Source organism: Lissotriton vulgaris, chromosome 3_1 (assembly GCF_964263255.1).
Source record: "Lissotriton vulgaris chromosome 3_1, aLisVul1.2, whole genome shotgun sequence".
NCBI classification, from domain to species: Eukaryota; Metazoa; Chordata; class Amphibia; order Caudata; family Salamandridae; genus Lissotriton; species Lissotriton vulgaris.
In genome coordinates, this window is record NC_141689.1 from 793,134,174 (window position 1) to 793,151,828 (window position 17,655).

A 17,655-nucleotide genomic window follows, 5' to 3' on the forward strand; every position below is an offset into this window, starting at 1 on the left:
ACATTATCTTTATGCAACAACAGTTTTTTCACAATATGAACTGTTTCGATTGCCTTGAAACACCCATAAAGGTCATCTAGGGGTATCTTGTAAAAAATTAAGGCAATTTACCCAAGTGCTGATAGATAATGTTTTTAAAAAAAGAGTGCTTATTGTCAGTTAAGCACTCAAAACTAAAGAAAAGCATTAGAACATATACCGATACCAGATGGTCTACGGGAAAAATTGGTGATGGATTTTTCTGGTCCCTATACACTTCTACCTTTTAATATGAGATACCCAATTGTTCTTGTTGATTAGTCTAACTTGCTTTACTATTCATTTGCAGAATCAGCCAACACAGCTTGTGTGCTCATATTTTTATGACAAGTCTTTGATCTTGAGGTTTCTTCCGAGTCGGTCATTTACAATGGTACACATTTTGTTGGTTGAGATGTGTGGGCTTATGAAGTCTCAGGATATAAATCATTTGTGGGTGGCTCTGAACATCCCAACTTCTACTGGTTTAGTCGAAAAGATAAACTTAATTCTCAAAGAAGGAATTCAAACAGCTCTAGCGTCAGACAGAAAATTTGCTGTTAACTGACTACCCCAATCACTCTCATGAGTGTTTCTACATTTAATCTTCTTCGAGGAAGTAAAGGATGATTGATGGCTTTCTCAAACAATTTTACCGGAATGAATAAGGATGTATGTGTGAGAGTGGGTATCAAAACAACTGCAGAAAAAGGACTTTGATGAGCAAGAAAAATAAATGCATGAAAGCGGTGCAGCAAACTTTAATTCTCGCTTTCAAACTTTTAATCATCAAAACCTCGTTCTAGCGCTCAAACTAACTACCAAATACTCTCCTTTTATGAGGAACAAAAGATGGTGGAGCAGGAGGAGCTTAGAGCCCCTATCCATTCAGCAAGGAGAAATTATTAGTTTCTCTAATATTCCCAGCCACTCCTTTGATGGGTTGTTATTGGAGAGAACTGAGAATGTGTGTGATGCTGCACAGTCCAGATCTGCGCCATATCTCTACTTCTCTTTCTTAATGGACTGAGAATGCAGGTAAACAGTAGTCAATGCCGGATTTTGAGGCAGTATGACTGGATAACTCAAATCTCACATTTCAAACACAGTAGTAAAGACTGTTAATATCTAGGCCGAGTGAGTGGCATTAAACAAATTGATGTGCAACATTAGCCATAGCATTTTTCTTAATCAAGATCCCCTACCCATGTTACAGGAAATGTACTTTTAAATTACATTTTGAAACAATCAACGGTATCCAGTAATGACTTTTGGGCTTACTTTCTGAAGGCAACACTGGTCCTCCGATCATTCTAGACAAGCCAACAGCATAGTCACAAATGTCAACATACTCCTGAACTTCACCAACACCTTCTACTAGAATTTTTCCCATCTCCAAAGATTCCTAAAATACAGAAAAGATATAAAGGCAAAAATGCATTATGGTGGGTCCAAAACAAATAAAAACATTTATCACTTAACTCCTGAGGCTCTCACCTCAGTACCACTTTTTGTGGCTATTTGTAGTATTACGCACCTAGATCTCCATAACCCCCCCTACCCCCCACATAAGGTATCCATGCCAAATTTGCAGCCTTGGTTTACCAAAATCATAGGGATTCCAATGGGGCACAGGGTTTGTGGACTATCCTGAAGGAGACTGAGAAAATAGCCAAAACATAGCTAAGGTTCGAGTTTTGGGAAACGATGCTCTGCAAAAAAGTAACATTTTCCCTAACAATGACAAATGGTTTGCTGTTTCAACCTGTTTGCAGTTTGTGGGGGAAACTACTGAAAATCTCATGGGTGATCCAGGAAAGGTAAACATTTCTGAAAATTAGACAACATTCTGAATTCAGCAAGGGGTCAAATGTGTAGATCCATTAAGTTTTTCCCAAGGCAACTAACTGTTGAAATAAAAATACTGAACTTCTTGTCAATATGACAGACTCACAAAGGCAAAATACAATTAATTTTCCTACAAGCCAGCGTACCTCCAAGTATCCTGATAAAATTGGTACCTCACTTGTGAGGGTGGGCCAAGAGACTGCCCACAAAAGGCCCTAAAGTGATACGTGGAGAGATAAGCAATAGGAGTAGCTGTGGTGTTTGGGGCTGGGCTGGGCTGCCACCCATGGAAACCTACCAACCACAATGAAATGCAAGCCTAAAGCTTCAGGTCAAATCATGCATTTCCCTTATATTTCTGTGATGGAAACTTCCGGAATCTGGATCAATGCACAAAAATTCTATGACCCAGTGTTCCCTCCACTTGTCTCGATAAAAACGCTGTTCCACTTTTGTGGCTGGGCGACAGGAACGGTTCAAACTAAGTTCCACCTCGGGGCTCCCAATGACCCTGGTTTGATCCCTTGAGGCCAATAGACCCAGCCACACAAGTGTGGTAGTGTTTTTATCAAATTAAGTGTGGAAATAGAGGGTGGTAGCCATTTTCTGGATCTTTGCGAATTACAAAAGATTATGTCACAGAAATGCACGGAAAATTTGGGACTTTAGGCAAAGTTCGAGGTTTGCAGGACATTTTGAATAACAAAATGTGATGGGACCCACGCAAACCACACCACCCTGGGTCTTCCCCGGGTGTCTAGTTTTCAGAAATGTGTGGGTTTGATAGGTTTCCCTAGATGGCAGCTGAACCCAGGCACAGCTAACGCAGGTACACTAATCGCCAAATATGTTTTTTGACAGGAAACATATGTTTCCATATTAAGTTTTGGGACTATCACCATTGTGGTGGCTTGGCCGACCCATACAAGTACAGGTAGTGGTTATATATTGCAACAAGTGGGGAAATATTGGCAGTAGAACATTTGTGGATTTGTGTGTGTTTTGTAAGTTTACATCTCAGAAATGCGAGGAATATGTGATTTTAGGCAGAATTTGAGCTATACCGTGCATTGTGGATAAGAAAATGTCCTGAGTTCCACCCAAGGCATACCACCCTGGACTTCCCTTAATGTCTAGTATTCCAAAATGTCCTGGGTCTGGTAGAGTTCCTTAGGTGGCAACCCACCCAAGCCCAAAAAACTGCAGCCCTTCACCACAGCAAGTGAAACAATATGAGGATTTAGCCCATATGTAAAAACAACACCCAAAACAATAACGGTCCACTTGCTTGCCATTGGGATGGGACGTTTTAGTCCGCAGGGGAGCAAAAACACGGCTGAGGCTTTAGGGGTGAGGGTAAAACGACTAGTTTGTCCCTCTTTTCGGGTTAGGGGTATTGCCAATGCCAGAGTACAATGCCCACACTCCTTTCTTTTGCCCCAAAAGCCACCCCATCCTTTTGCTTGTTGAGCACCATTTTGAAATCCCTGGTGTCTTTCTGGCCCCTCAGAGGAAGATTGTGGGTGAGTGCTCTGGAGCAGGAGGGCTCCCCAGAGGGGGGAGAGCATAAGCCTATACCCTGAGTGCCCGTTCACCCCCCAAAAACTACTACATAAATGTAGTCCCTGGTGATTAGTGGACTTGGGAGTACATGGGAGGGCAAGAATACCATCTCAACTTGAGTGGGGGTATGGTCATTTTCTGTCCCCTTTGCTAGGTATATCTGACCCCATAGGTGGCAGAAAACCACGGAACACCAGGGATATTTTACTTATGTAGGTCAGGGAGCTGCCCCTTTGGCAGGGGTAGCTGCCCAAAAATACTGGGACATGTTTTGGCCGTTTCAGTGCTCCTTGGGGCAGATTGGCCAACATTGGGGGTGATCTGCTCTGAGGGAAATCCACTACACACCGGGGATGTGTTATTCTGGATGTCAGGAGTGACCCCTCAGGTAAAGGTCGTTCCCCATTATGAAATGGGCATCTCCTTTCTTTCCGCCCACCCTGGGGGCAGATCTGCCATATGTAAGGCCATTTTGCCCCCAAGGTCGGATGGGTGGCACCAGAAAACCACTAGACACCATGGACTGTTTCCTTAATGTAGGTTGGGGAGCAGTCCATTCGCAAACAGTCCTTAGCCAGTATTGTCCACATATGTGCTTTGCTTTCTGCCATCCCTGGGGGCAGATCAGACTTAAAAAAAAAATTAGGTCAATCTGCTCATGGGGAGTGGAGAACCACTAGACATCAAAGAATACGTTTTTGTATGTGGGAGAAGTCGCCCTAGGATAAGGGTCACTCTCCTCTGGGATGACAATTTTATATCCTTGCTCAGTGCCCCCCTTAGGGGCATATCAGCCATTTGTGGTGACGATCTGTCCCCAGGGGCAGACTTCATTGAATCTTATACCGTTAACGGTTTCATTTCTAGTCATCAAATGCAGAATGTTTTATTTCACCTTTGTATTGTAGTGCAAAGCTTTTGTATTATTTTGTAGCGACTCTGCATTGGTAGATCTGCAGTTTGTGTAGTTGCATATTTCTGGTTAGGAAACTTTTTTGTAATGTTTGCTTCAAATGAGTATCATTGCCCTGCTTGAATGTTTTTTTTTATGGTTTAAAATATTTAGCTTTTGTTTTATTGTGTTTCAAATTTGCATTAGGAGTTGTGCAAAATCAGTTTTTTGTCATCTTGTGTGTATTTTAGTTTTTCCTTTCTAACAGTATATCTTTGGTGCCCGTTTGGCCAGTGTAGAGTAGGTACAGTTGACCCTCAGTTTAGCGGTCTGTGGAAAGTGAAGGGTATCTTTCTGGAGTATAAAGTTCATTGTATCGTTTGGATAGGAAGGAGAAGGAAGGCTTCCCACTGGAAGTACTGAGCCCTGGGTTGCCCGTAATAATGGTGCAGCCTGTTTTAATGGCTTTTAGTGTTGTTGCAGGGTGTAGGGTTAATATGAAAAGCTTTTTGCCTATCAATTTTGCCCAGCTGTTTATTGATGGTGTGACGGTCTAGTCGAGATTCAGCCTTTCCTCGACCATTTAGTAGATTATCTAAGTTCCAGAGAAAGATATCTGTGGACAAGTCTCTGGCCTCGGTCATTTGGTTTTCAGACAATATATTCCCAGTAAGACATCCCATTATTGTATTAAGAGGCATATGCTGTGTGACTGCCACTAGATATGCATATCATTTTAGGGTGTACACTGGTAGAGATTCTTCAGTTGACCCCCCCCCCCCCTCCCCACAGTTGCCCTTACACTTGAATGTCCGTGAAAAAGAAATAGTGTGGGAACTTGCCAGAGGGATTTTATTAAAGGTCACCATATATAGGTGGAAAATGTCTACAGAGGTGTGCCGTTATTTAAGGAATTGTTCAAAGTGGGCAATGAGGAATAATCAGCTCAAACTGTAAATTTTACCCTAAACAGCTTGTATGTAAAAAGCTTCAAAGGGGACAGAGCAGTGCCTTGCATGGCAACAAACTTCTTGCTTTTAAATTTAGAGACAGAAGAGATGTCTATATGCTCACAACTATTCACGACAAAAGCCATTCACCTAAGACTGTTTGGGTCAGGTAGCAGACCTTTGTGCATTTTGGACTACAAGCAGCACATAGGAGGTTTATGTTGATTAGATAAAAAATTAGCAACTTACTATTGTGCTCGAAAGTCATACTTCTGGTTCAAGACATTGGCTGTTCAATGGTTACATTTGTATCCTCAAAAGCTTACGTTATTAACAAAGACTGCTCTCCAAGACGACTTGTGTACAGTTTCAGTTGTCTGTTATAGGCAGTCTTATAGCAGCTGAGCAGCCAGGTGTTCGTAGATTGGTGGAACATGTGGCTAGATTGAAAGATCACCACTTTCCTGAATACATTCCTCCAACATCCAAAAAAGACTTTGTGAGAGAGTCTGTGTCCAAGCCAGCGTGTAGGAAAGATGACATTTTGAAAAATGCCCTCTAAATCACATGCTAGTATGGGTACCAAAAAATTTAGAGATGTACAATTAACCACTGCTCCTAAACTCCGTGTCTAGTGTCCATTTCAGAAAATACATATGTTTCCTTGAATTCAATTTTTCACTGTTTATATTTAACCATGTCATTTGATCTACACTTAGTGCACGTTTAAAAAACCACTGTAATGTGCAGCTCTGTTGTTGGCTATGGCTACCTTGGATTCTTCAACAACCTACAAACCCTATATATCCACGCAATCAGAAGGATCTAGCGGACGTAATGCCACACTGCTTTTCTAAATCAGCCATTGTGACAAGAAGTTAAAGATGAAAACTTTTTTTAAATGACTTTTTTTCTACAAATTTTCAGTGTTCTGTTATTTAAACAGTTCGTTTCTTTGAAAAAAAACATGAGGGATCAACACAAATGAGCCCTTACGGAATTCAGAATTTAGCCTACTTTTCAGAAATCTATAGCTTTCAGATATCACCCATGTGTTTCACAACGGTTTCCGCCACAAAGTGAAAGTAGGGTGACAGCACAAACATTTGGAAAAATGGGTTACCTCTTTGAAAAATTTCAAAACTGTTGTATGATCAGAAAAAAAAATTTGATTCATGTCTGCGTATTCCTAAAATCTGGGAAGATTGTATCTTTAGCACAGCAGACCTTTTGTTGATGCCATTTTTAGGAAAATAGAAAATGTTTCCTATTCCTCAAAACTCGCTGCCCCAAACTAACTTTACCTAGGTTTTTAACTATTTTCTCCAACTCTACCAGGCAATCCACAAATCCTGGGCACCTTCAGAAGACCCAGGACGTTGGGAAAAAAGGCCGCAAATTTGGCATGCATACCTTATATGGGTAAAAGGATCTGGAGACCTAAGCGCAAACTATCCTAAACAGCCAAAAAGGGCCCAGTATTCTATGGGGGAAAGGCTTAGCAGCCAAGGGGTTAAATAAAAATCAAACACACTGCTTAGCAAAACTAGCAACAAATGCAACCAACTGCAGCCGTAGGTAGTGTTTGAACCTACTGTGCATATACTTTCACTCTCACAGCTTGAATAAACCATCAACAATTTATTTCAAGTGTTAGGAATAGGGGTCATTCTTAACGTTGACTGCCATTCAAATCTAGTTGCTTTACCCTCATCAGAGCCATCATCAAATACTAGGACCTCTGTTGTGGCTCCATTTAGATAGCAATAGTTATCCATTAAGGAAAAAAAATGAAGCAGTCCAGATACTGGGAATATCATTCAAGCTCTAGAATTAAATGTCCAGGGAGAGGAGGATCTTGGTACTCTGCATATACATTGGTTTGATAACCTGTGTCTGTAGGCATATAAAGGAGGTGCTGACAGAGGATTAGCACTGAAATGGGCTGCATGGGACCTTGCAACTAGGGAATTCCACTGACCCAACTACTTCTTGAGATTCCCATGCACTCTTTTAATCAAAATGTTGTCATCTAGTATTATTATGAAGTGAGAGATCAAGAAAATTGGTGTGGCAGCAATAGTCTTCAACTAGAGAAATTAGTAGATCATCTCCAATGTTGGTCAACAAGGTCTCCTTTTCCCATTGCAACACAAGAGTGACAGTGACATTCAACCTGCAGGAAGTAGCCTTAAACATTCAGAAAATAAGTGCAAAAGGCTACGGTATTAAGAGCAATTATGTACATCGGAATTCTGGTAGGTGGCTTAGGTTTAACCTCTTTAGGATTCACAAATATAGGCGTCCAACTTATTTTGGACCCCTGAAGCATCAATTCTCTTATTTAGAAAAGTTGGTCTTAATCTTGATTAGCATAAGCATATGTAGGCATTTAAGGGGTTTTAGATAGTCAGCAAGAGCTTGCAGGTGCTCTAATCACAGATTCGTAAATTACACCAAAAAGGCAAATTTTAACCTACATAGTAATAGATGTCCATGGCATCATTTATACAGCTGCTTTGCAGAATAGGCATATTCCTGTTCCCGGAACTGATCAGTCTCTTTCATTTTTATTTACATTGTGCTAAATAAATCATACCAGGCTTCCTAGAAGTTTGATCTTCTTTCTCAAAGCATCGCCAATTTGTCGCACTATTTCCCCTCGTTTTGGTGCTGGAATCTGCAGAAAGGAGATCAGAAATCATTAGAATGATTGTGTGGGTAAAAAAAAAAAACACAAAGAATGCATACAAAATATTCAGCACGGTCTACCTCTATTAGAGAAAAGTATAAGCATGGTGGCATAAGTACTAGAAATGTTCAATGCATAAAAGGAATAACTGCAGGGTCCCAAATACTTTGTTTGGAGCCCATGGTTAGGAAACAGCACAACTTTAGTCTCTTCCTTCCAGCACCCTACACATACAATATATTTCTCACTCTTGCAGGTTCAATCTCACTTCTGCTTTCCTAGGTTTTCTTGCATCCTTCCGCTCCCTTTTCTGCTTTTCTTACACTTGCGCTAGGTCAATGTATGATGAGGTGAAGTCCTGGGCCCTAAAATTTAATGCAGGTGTAAAACTACCTGCAACCACAAGCCTAAATTAAGCAACACAAACACTTCTTACTTTATGTGTCCATTTACATGTACAGCAAGCCCCCAAAAGCCCTCACCGTATCCCCCTCTCTTAAACCAAACCAACAGCAGTAAAACATTCTTGCCTGTAGGGTCTGTGAGATAATGAGTCTTGTCCAACACAGGCAGCATATATCCTTTGGAGAGTCTCAAGCTCTCCAATGAGGTCCAACAACTAAATGCAGGATTATGCTCCAATTGATAAAGGAAGGCTTAGGTGGCAGCCTGAGAAAACATTGGGGGAAGTAGCTGCAGGGTACTCCTAAGGTGCAAGAGTGCCCCAGGTTTGTTCTTGCAGCTCATTTGCCACTGAGGGATCAGGAGTGCTTAATGTAGAAGTGAAGGTAGCTGGTTCTCTACATAGTGCACCAAAATGAGGTCATTGTGCAGAGTCCAGGCAAACCGCAAAGGAATTACAGAGACACTAATGACCCCCTCGCCAAATGCTCCCTCTTGTGGTAGTATGGGCGAGCAGTTAGGTATATCAGAGAGTAGTGCCAAGCATTTATTACACACACAAAGGCAGTAAGTGAGACCACACAATCAGACACTTGCTTATATAAATAACATGTACTTTCATATAAATTTAGATACCAAAAATCAGTGAATGGGGTAAATACTTAGAGTAATGAATTTTTACAGTTTTCAAAAATGGACACAATGCATTTTCTGGATCAGTAATATTATCCTATTGAGGAAAAACATGTATTATATTCGAGCACCTGTCAGCGACTTACAGGAATCATCTTCTGGACTTCAGGGAAGTATTGGGCAATGTCTTAGGCCACACCAACAGGTCACATCTGGGGGCTCTGGGGCGTCTGAGTGCAGAAGTTTATCACGACATTGGGTGTCCAGTCACTTCAATGGGAGAAGTGTCCTGTCAGAAAGAGGCTGCAAGTAGGGACGGGTGCACCAGTTCTAGGGAACCCACAGGGGGTTGAAACCTCGAGATCCTCAGGCATGCAGGGATACCTTTGGCCCACTGCTCCTCGGGCTGTGAGGCTTGGTGAAGTGGTGTTTTTTGGTGTCAGTTTCTGGTGCAGGAGTTTCTTGTGGTTGGAGGGGGGCCTGCAGAAAGAGGCTGCAGGCAGTGACTGGAATTCCAGTCTGGGTAAACCCAAGCATGGGCTTGGCTCTTGTGGGTCAGAGGAACCCATTGGAACCGTCACCTCCCTTGGACTCTGGCTCGGGAGTGCAGGTTCATAGGTGCTTTGAGGAGTCTGGTAGCGGCAGTCTCAGATTCACTTGTTATCTTTGTTTCTGCTGCAGAGGGGCAAACAGGACAGCTGAGCTATTCACAAAGTGGGTCTAACTGTCCCTGGAATTGGGGTCTGGTGACAACCAGCATTGGCTGCTGCAAGGGGTCCAGTACTCCAGGTATTGGCACTGTGCAGCTTCAGTCAGTGCTGCCATCCCCACACTTGAGGGGAGGATGGATCTGATCTGTGGGAGCATGGCTATCTTAATCTGGGAGGCTGCTGCATCAGTAGGTAGGCGGCAGTTCAGTGTATCTGGCTTTGCTCCTTTGGTGCCTGCAACTTCAGGGGGGGGTATCTCCTCTACTTCAAAGGAGATTCTTAGGCAATTTGTGAAGCACTGGCAGTTCTTCAGTGTTTCTTGAGGTCTGCACACATGCAAGATGAATCAGCTCCATGAAGGTCGAGTGCAGGAGACAGGCCAACGGAGTTAATCAGTTGTGCTCCTCCGTTCTCAGGTCAGCAGTATTCTTCCACTCTTTTTGTGTCCAACTAATTCTGAAGTCTCGGTATAAGGGGGTCCCCTAAATACTCAATTTAGGGGCCTTAAGGAGAGTGACATGTAGTAGCCAATGGGCTACTTAGCCCTGGGGACAAGACACCCCCTAGATGACCACTTCCTGTGGGCAGTAGGCATCACCCTGTCCCGGAAATCCTAATTCCACCACACACAATATGGTGGAGCTAATTTACCAGCCTTTCCTCAGGGAGAAGGTGATAAAGCCTTTCCCAAAACAGGCATTGTTTCTGACCTCCTTAGAGCGAAGGCTTTCACTCCTGGGGGTCAGAAACTCATCTGTGGACGCAGGCTGGACTGAACCAGTCAGCTAGCACACTAGAGGGATGGTAGGTTTTCAGGGGGCACCTCTAATATTAACAAATCCAATGCTGGTTCATTAATACGAGATGTTTGATACCAAACATCCCTACTTTCAGTGAAGCCATCATGTAACTGGGGAACTCATTTTCACCAGTGTCAGGCAAATGCTTTTTAAATGGATTCCTGATCACTTGCAATATCTAGTAAAAGAACTAGACATCACAGGAGCATATCTGCTCATGCAGATATGTCCTCGCATAGAATATAATGCACCCTGCCTTAGGGCTTAAAGGGTTGCTGTAGGGGTTGACTATTATATATTAGATGTAATGACTTCGGCCGCTCTAGTTCCAGCACTGGTACACCCAGACCTAAATTGGTTTGTTACAGATCACCTCACCCAATGTCCTGTAACCAACACCGTTTTTTTCTAATCCTTGTGTATGCTCCAAATCTCTGGCCCAGAGCAGGCTGCCTATTCTTGGACCTAGAGGAGACCTTCGACTCCCTGAAAGGGATCTTTCTCTTCGCAGTATTGCCACACTACGGTCTGGGTGACTGCTTCATCAGATTGGTGTGCCTCCTGTACACCCTGCCATTGGCAAGCGTCAAGACAGGCACAGTCATCTCTGATTAAATCCACATATGCAGAGGCAAGCGCCAGGGTAGCTCCCACTGCTTGTCTCCTTAGCTATAGTCTACATGTCCAGGGTGGCACAGGGGGTATACCCCTGGGAGATGGTGTCCACTCGGTCTCCCTTTATGCGAACAATCTGCTCATTTACCTTTGCGAGGTCTCTTCGGTCCCTGCTAAAATCGCACAGACTCTTAACCGATAAGCAGCTCTCTCTGGCTTGAAGGTCAATTGGATCAAATCTGGTCGTTTTTTCATGTCTTCGGCCACCGCTAACCCTGGTCTTTCCCCTGCTGAGGTCTCTCTTATCTGGCAGCTCGCCATGTTTCAATACTTGGGCAGACATGTATTCCATATCCCCGCAGATATGTGTGTTGGCAACCTGATGTGAACCATCACCTCATGACGCGTCCAGATGGCAGTTTGGAGGATGCTGCCCAGGTCAGTGGCAGGGCGCGTAGCCCTACATAAAATGCCGAAGCTTCTGTTGTCTCTTATGTTATTTTACCAATCTCCCATTGTATATCCCCAGGCCCTTTTTAAGGTACTTTGAACGAGCTATGAGAGATTTCATTTGGACTGCTTCCCGCTGTCCGGTGGTGCTCCCGAAGCTCTACCTACCAACCAACCATGGTGGGCTCTCTGACAAATTCTGAGCACTTCCTAGCGTCCCAATTGTAACTACTCCCCTGCTCAGGTGATCCTTTCTTTAAGGGTATGACTGCCCTCCACATTTTGTCCTCTTACTCTGTTAGGCCGAGTTAGGCCTCAGCCAGACACATAGGTTGGGTGAACTGCTTCAACTTCTGTGTCAGATCAAGGAGCTCCTGTTCTGCATGTCATGTTTATGCAAACTTGCACAGCAGCATTCTGAACATCAACTGAAGCAATATTTGTGGAGGAGGAAAATATAAATCTCTAACTTTCTGTCTTAAGCCTCAATCCTTTTAACCCCTTCCATGCGCACAATGGCCGGGAGCCGTCGTGCGCAACGTTGCTCATGTGCGCACGACGGCTCCAGGCCATCATGACACATGGCCCCGGAAATTTCTATTTCTCCCCTGTAGCCCTGTAGCCTAGGGAGCTGGGGGAAGAAATTACCGTTTCAGTGAAATGACGATCAGCGCGCATGTCGCGCTGACATCATTTTGCCGAAACTGAAATGAGCCTTTAGATATTTCAGTTTCACTTTCTACGTGCTCACTGGGCTATCTCAAACCCCCTGAACCCCTAGAAAGACAGGATAGGTATCATTGGAAAGGGGAGAATCCCCAGGAGGGCGATTCAGGGATCCACCCACTAGACACCACGCAGGGGGGAGCGGCCCCTTGGGCAAGGGCCTTCGCCCCCCCATAAACATTGGCATAATTCAGTCTTTTAGGGTGGGGGCTGCCCAAAACGGGCATACCAATGCCCCCACCCCCTGCCGCAATAACAGCTTTTCTGCCACCCCAGGGGGAAAGCTGACTAAAAGCCAGGGATTTTCTTTGGCGCTATTGTTTTTAGGGTAGGGGCTGCCCAAAATGGGCATTCCAATGCCCCCACCCCTCCCCGCATAATAACAGCTTTAGCCCCCAATCTGCCCCCCCCCCCCCCCCTCGGGGGAACAAAAAGCCCACTAGACCTCAGGGATTTATTTTGTATAATTTAATTAGGGTGGGGGCTGCCCAAAATTGGCATGCCAATGCCCCCACCTCCTGCCACAATTACAGCCGTTCTGCCCCCCCCCCTGGGGAGCAGATGGGAGCAGTAGCCCCCCAATCTGCCCCCGAGGGGGGGGGGGGGGGGGGGGGCGGGGCAGAAAGCCCACTAGAAACCAGGGATTTTTTGGGCCAATTTTATTTAGAGTGGGGGCATGCCAATGCCCCCACCCTCCTGCAACAAAATGGGCATGACCATAAACCCACCCCCTCCAAGAGAAATTCCAGTCCTTCTGCCCCCCCCCGGGCAGCCCTTCAGAGATAGGGGCAGTGGCCCCTGATCTGCCCCCCGGGAGCGATTACGCTGGCTTTTTTTATGCATGGGGGTAGGGGCTTTCCAGAATGGGCATACCAATGCCCCCACCCCCACAATATTGGGGCAAACCCCGATTCTCCCCCAGGTTGGCAGAAAGCCCATTAGGCACAGACTTTTTTTTTTAGCAATGTGCCTACCTGTCAATTTTGGGCCCTAGCGTAGCTGACACATAGGGAAACCTAGCAAACCTATACATTTTTAAAAACTAGACACCAAGGGGAATCCAGGATGGGGTGACTTGTCCGGCTCTCACCAGGTTCTGTTACCCAGAATCCCTTGCAAACCTAAAACAAATTGTCCATAGAAACACATTTTCCTCACATTTCTGTGGTGGAAAGGTCTGGAATCTGTGTGGATCCACAAAATTCCACCCACCCCGCGTTCCACAAAATTCCACCCACCCCGCGTTCCCCGAAGTGTTTCGAGAAAAATTGTACCTTATTTGCGTGGGTGGGTCAAGTACCCGCGACTGGCAAGGGCCCAAAACCAATTAAGGCAACATCAAAATTACCTATCACAAACCAACCTGGTTTCGCAAGGGGGAATCCCATGAGTTTTTGGCCCAGGGTTTGGCGGCGATCTAGGGAAACCAGGATACTGACCCCTGCCCAGCAAGGGGCTGATATGGAACAAAAACACACCCAGTAAAGAAACTGGCGTGAAAAGGGAGTTCAGCACCTCACAAGAAGTAGAGCTGAACCTATGGGCCCAAAAGACAGGTAAGTGACTGGTAAGTGGTATGGTGGAGAGAAGGCGTACCGCCCTGCATGTACCACAGAGGAAGAGTACTGCTGAGACCCTCGCCAGCCAGACATGTGTGAGAGCATTGAAAGGATGCCCATACACAACCAGGAGGAAGCTCATTTGCGGCCAGAGGGTGCCTGTAGTACCATAACAGAAGAGCACCAGGAAGCAAGACAGCAGGAACAGCTGAGATGCGCACAATAGCAAGAAGGCAATGGGCCACAAACCAGAGAAGATCTGGTGATGTAAGAGGACAGGGCCATGGCCAAGGCAGGAAAGCCCCACAAGCCATTAGGAAGATCATGGCGCATAAACAGCCTGAAGAGGATGCCGAAACCCAGCCAAACCCAGGGACTAGGGTACGCTCAAAAGTACCCTCATTTATACAGAAAGTGGAACTAGTCCAGGCTAGAAGCATAGTCTGCCTGCCGTCCGGAAGAGAGAACAGTCCCTTCGCAGGACAATTAGAAGAAAAGACGAGCTTAACAAGGGAGTACTCAGGACCAACTCACGGGTCCTAGACGCGAGGTAGAGCGGAGTTCAAGGAGAACCGGCTCCACGAGTCCGCCACAGTAAGAATGCCAGCAAAACATAGAAATCCCTGCGCGGAAGCAGCGGGGATGTGGAGAAAACTGCTGTGGAAGAAGACAAAAGGCCATAACAACATACAACAGAGGCCCGCGGCAACTCCTTACTGGCGAGAACAACCCAGAAGGGGCAGGTGCCAAAAGACGTACCATATGAGAAAAAGCAGGATGCCAGGCCATGCGAGATAAATACTAAACAGCATAGACCTAGACCAGGATTTGAAACACTACAGACAAAAGAACGATGCGACCCTGCGAGAAGCAGTAAAGGGGTAGATGAGTCCCAGACGGATACCCATAATGAAAACTCCACAGGTGCTAACGAAGTCAAATGCAGACTTCGCCACCAGCCAATACCCCACATAGGGCAAGGGTCAACCCCTGGCAGGAAGGGGGTTCTCTAGGCAAAGCACACAGTCAGAGGACTGAAAACAAAAACAAGCCAGCCATACGGCTATACAGACAATACAGAGACACCAACCGGTCTCTGATAAAAACCAGGCCGTAAAGGATGACCCACAACCAGAAAGAAAGAAAGTCAGTCAGTCAGTGGCACGGCAGAATTACGGTAGCCCTGACAGAGACCTGGAGATCGCAGAGTCCGCGTGGGACCCAAAAAGGTCTGTTAAATGCCATGTCTTGGAGGCTCTTCCAAATATTATCAGGGAGGCGACTGTCGCACATCCAGACATGGTGGCGCAAAGCCACCGACCGTGCAAGAGTCTGTAGTATCCAGGGAGGAACTTATTGAAAAATGTGCCATCTCCTTGCCGTGAAGGACAAGACGGAGAAACTCTGGGCGCAATTCCTCCAGAAGGGAAGAAAGGTTAGCCACGGAGGTCAAGAGTGCGGAGGATGCCCGTGCAAACACGCATGTAGTGATTAAAGGGTGGATCGCTGCACTAGAAAAAGCAAAAAGCTGTCACATGAATCCAGCCACCGGGATTCCGAGGAAACAAAGGCAAAGTGGAGGAGTCTTGTAACCCAAAAGCCACCAGAACTGCCAGGCCCTGAGCAGTAGGGTAGAGGGACAGGCAAAGTGGATCCCCCAGGGCAGGACGGTGCCTACCAGCAATGGCCCGATCAACTGGAGCTCCGGAATAGGGCCATGCCCATGTGCCACGCAGGACTTCTAATAAAGCACAACCAAGGGGTAGCAAGGGCTCCACGGTAATGGCTCGAGATGAAGCGGATCCATTAAGGGATCGGGAATGAGGGGGTACCACAGGAGGCTGAAAGCAGAGTATAGCAGCTACCCTGTTGATAGTCCTCGCATAGGCGGCCCCTAGCTCTGTGGCCACCTTAGGAGGTGATAAGAAGCCGCCTGTAGGAGATGGTTGGAGACTAATCCACCCAGTTGCCAAAAAAAGCAGGCCTGGGGAACGACCTGAAGGCCATGCCACACTAGAGACCAGCACCAGTGGCCCCAGACCAGGAGAAGCAACAGCTTCCGTAAGGGCTGCAGCGGATACTGGTGTCGCCTGACCCGGCTGAGGAGTCAGAAGCGAGGAGTCTGGAGGGAGGTCAACCTCAGGCATGGACGCCGGAGTCGATGAAAGTATGGACACCGGCGGCGATAGATGCGCCAACAGCAGCGTCGGTGGACGCTGTGTCGAAGTCGACTGGACGTCGAGGGCCTCCACTGGAGACGCTACCTCGGCCGGCATTGGATCATGCGTTGCCCCAGATGTGGGATCAGGCTTACAGCCGGGTGTGGGTTTGAACGTCGAGCCCGGCTTCAGGTCCCACGTAAAGCCCGGCTGGGATCCCAGCTGCGAGCCAGACGCCGCAGACGCTGCTTCCGCCGTCCGCGCAGGAAGTGGCACCGGGCTATGCGCTGACTGGCGGTGTGAGCTACAGCGACCAGGACGGTCTGCTCCACGGCACAACGTCGTCGCCTCGGCTCAGGAGTCGGTGCACACAGCCCTGGTCGGGGAAGGATCCGCCGACGAGAGCCCGGCCCGAGTACCCTCCGTCTCTGTGGAGCCCAAAGCCGTGCCAGGGAGAGAGGGGGACTCCAAGTAGGCCTGAAGAGCCCGGGAGTAGGCCTCCATTTGGGCGCGCGACGCTCCAACTACTGGGAAAGGAGGAGGTGACCTCCGCGTGCCCTTAGCTGAACCGTTACGAGAGGAATGGGCACCATTGGCACGCCTACTGGAGGTGGACCTCAGTGGATGCTTATGGCTCCACGTACCTTTTTTAGGGCGCCGGTCGCGGGAGCGGCCTCGGGAACGAGCCCACTCTGGAGAGGGAGAGCGGCGACGAGAAGAGGCTGGGCCGGACAGCCGTGTGGCCAACAGCTTCATACGGCGTTTCCGTAGGGACTTCGGCTTAATCGGTTGACAGTCGCTGCATTGTTTGGAATCGTGGTGCACACCAAGGCACCACATGCAAATAAGGTGCGGGTCAGTGCCAGACATCTGACGCGCACCAGCCTCACAGGCTTTGAACCCGAAGGGCATTGCAGAGTGTTCCGGTACGACACCAACGGTGCCTAGAAGACCCAAAACTAGGCCAGGAACCTTCTGGTTTCCAGAATCTGCATCGGGACGCAGAAAAGAAAAAAACTGATGTCAGCGCGGCAGGGCGGGGCATAAATGGCTCTGCTGAAGTCACGGCCATGGACGACGTCAGGGCGGAGCCGTACGGCGCCGCCCCACGGCGCATAGAGGTGCTGCTGCGCAAAACTTTCCGGATCCAGCCTGACGCCTGGGAATATTCTAAGTTAAGGAATCTGCGGCTAGACCTCTCTATCAGATATAAATGGTACCTCACTTGTGTGGGTAGGCATAGTGGCTGCAACAGGAAATGGCCCAAATCGGACACCTCATTTGTGTGGGTGGGGCAAGGGTCTGTGACTGGGAAGAGCCCAAAACATAGGGCATAAGGGTATAGCAACGAGAATTCCAAGCGCTACATTTAAAAAAAAAATACAATTTAGCCAATTCTGCATTGGACACTTACAGAAGTGAGGTATCATTTTACTCGGAAGACTCGGGGGAACCCTGTGGGGTAGGACAAGTGTGCCGGCACAGTGATTCCACACATAAATGTGAAAAATTTGTTTTTTTACAGCTAAATTTGAGGTTTGCATGGCATGCTGAGTAGGAAACCGTTGGGGGATCCACGCAAGCCATACCTCATTGAACTCCCCCGGGTGTCTAGTTTTCAGAACTGTTTGGGTTTGG

At 46.8% G+C, this 17,655-nt stretch overlaps 1 protein-coding gene across 1 annotated transcript in view; it reads right to left on the reverse strand.

Moving 5' to 3' along the window:
- Positions 1 to 17,655, reverse strand: part of ALDH7A1 (aldehyde dehydrogenase 7 family member A1) — a 311,199-nt gene that overhangs the window by 256,468 nt on the left and 37,076 nt on the right. The window contains exons 4-5 of the mRNA XM_086961105.1: positions 7,871 to 7,951; positions 1,300 to 1,423 (exon numbers count right to left, since the gene is read on the reverse strand). Coding sequence (XP_086817231.1) covers positions 1,300 to 1,423; positions 7,871 to 7,951 — 205 coding nt within the window. The remainder of the gene's footprint in view (positions 1 to 1,299; positions 1,424 to 7,870; positions 7,952 to 17,655) is intronic.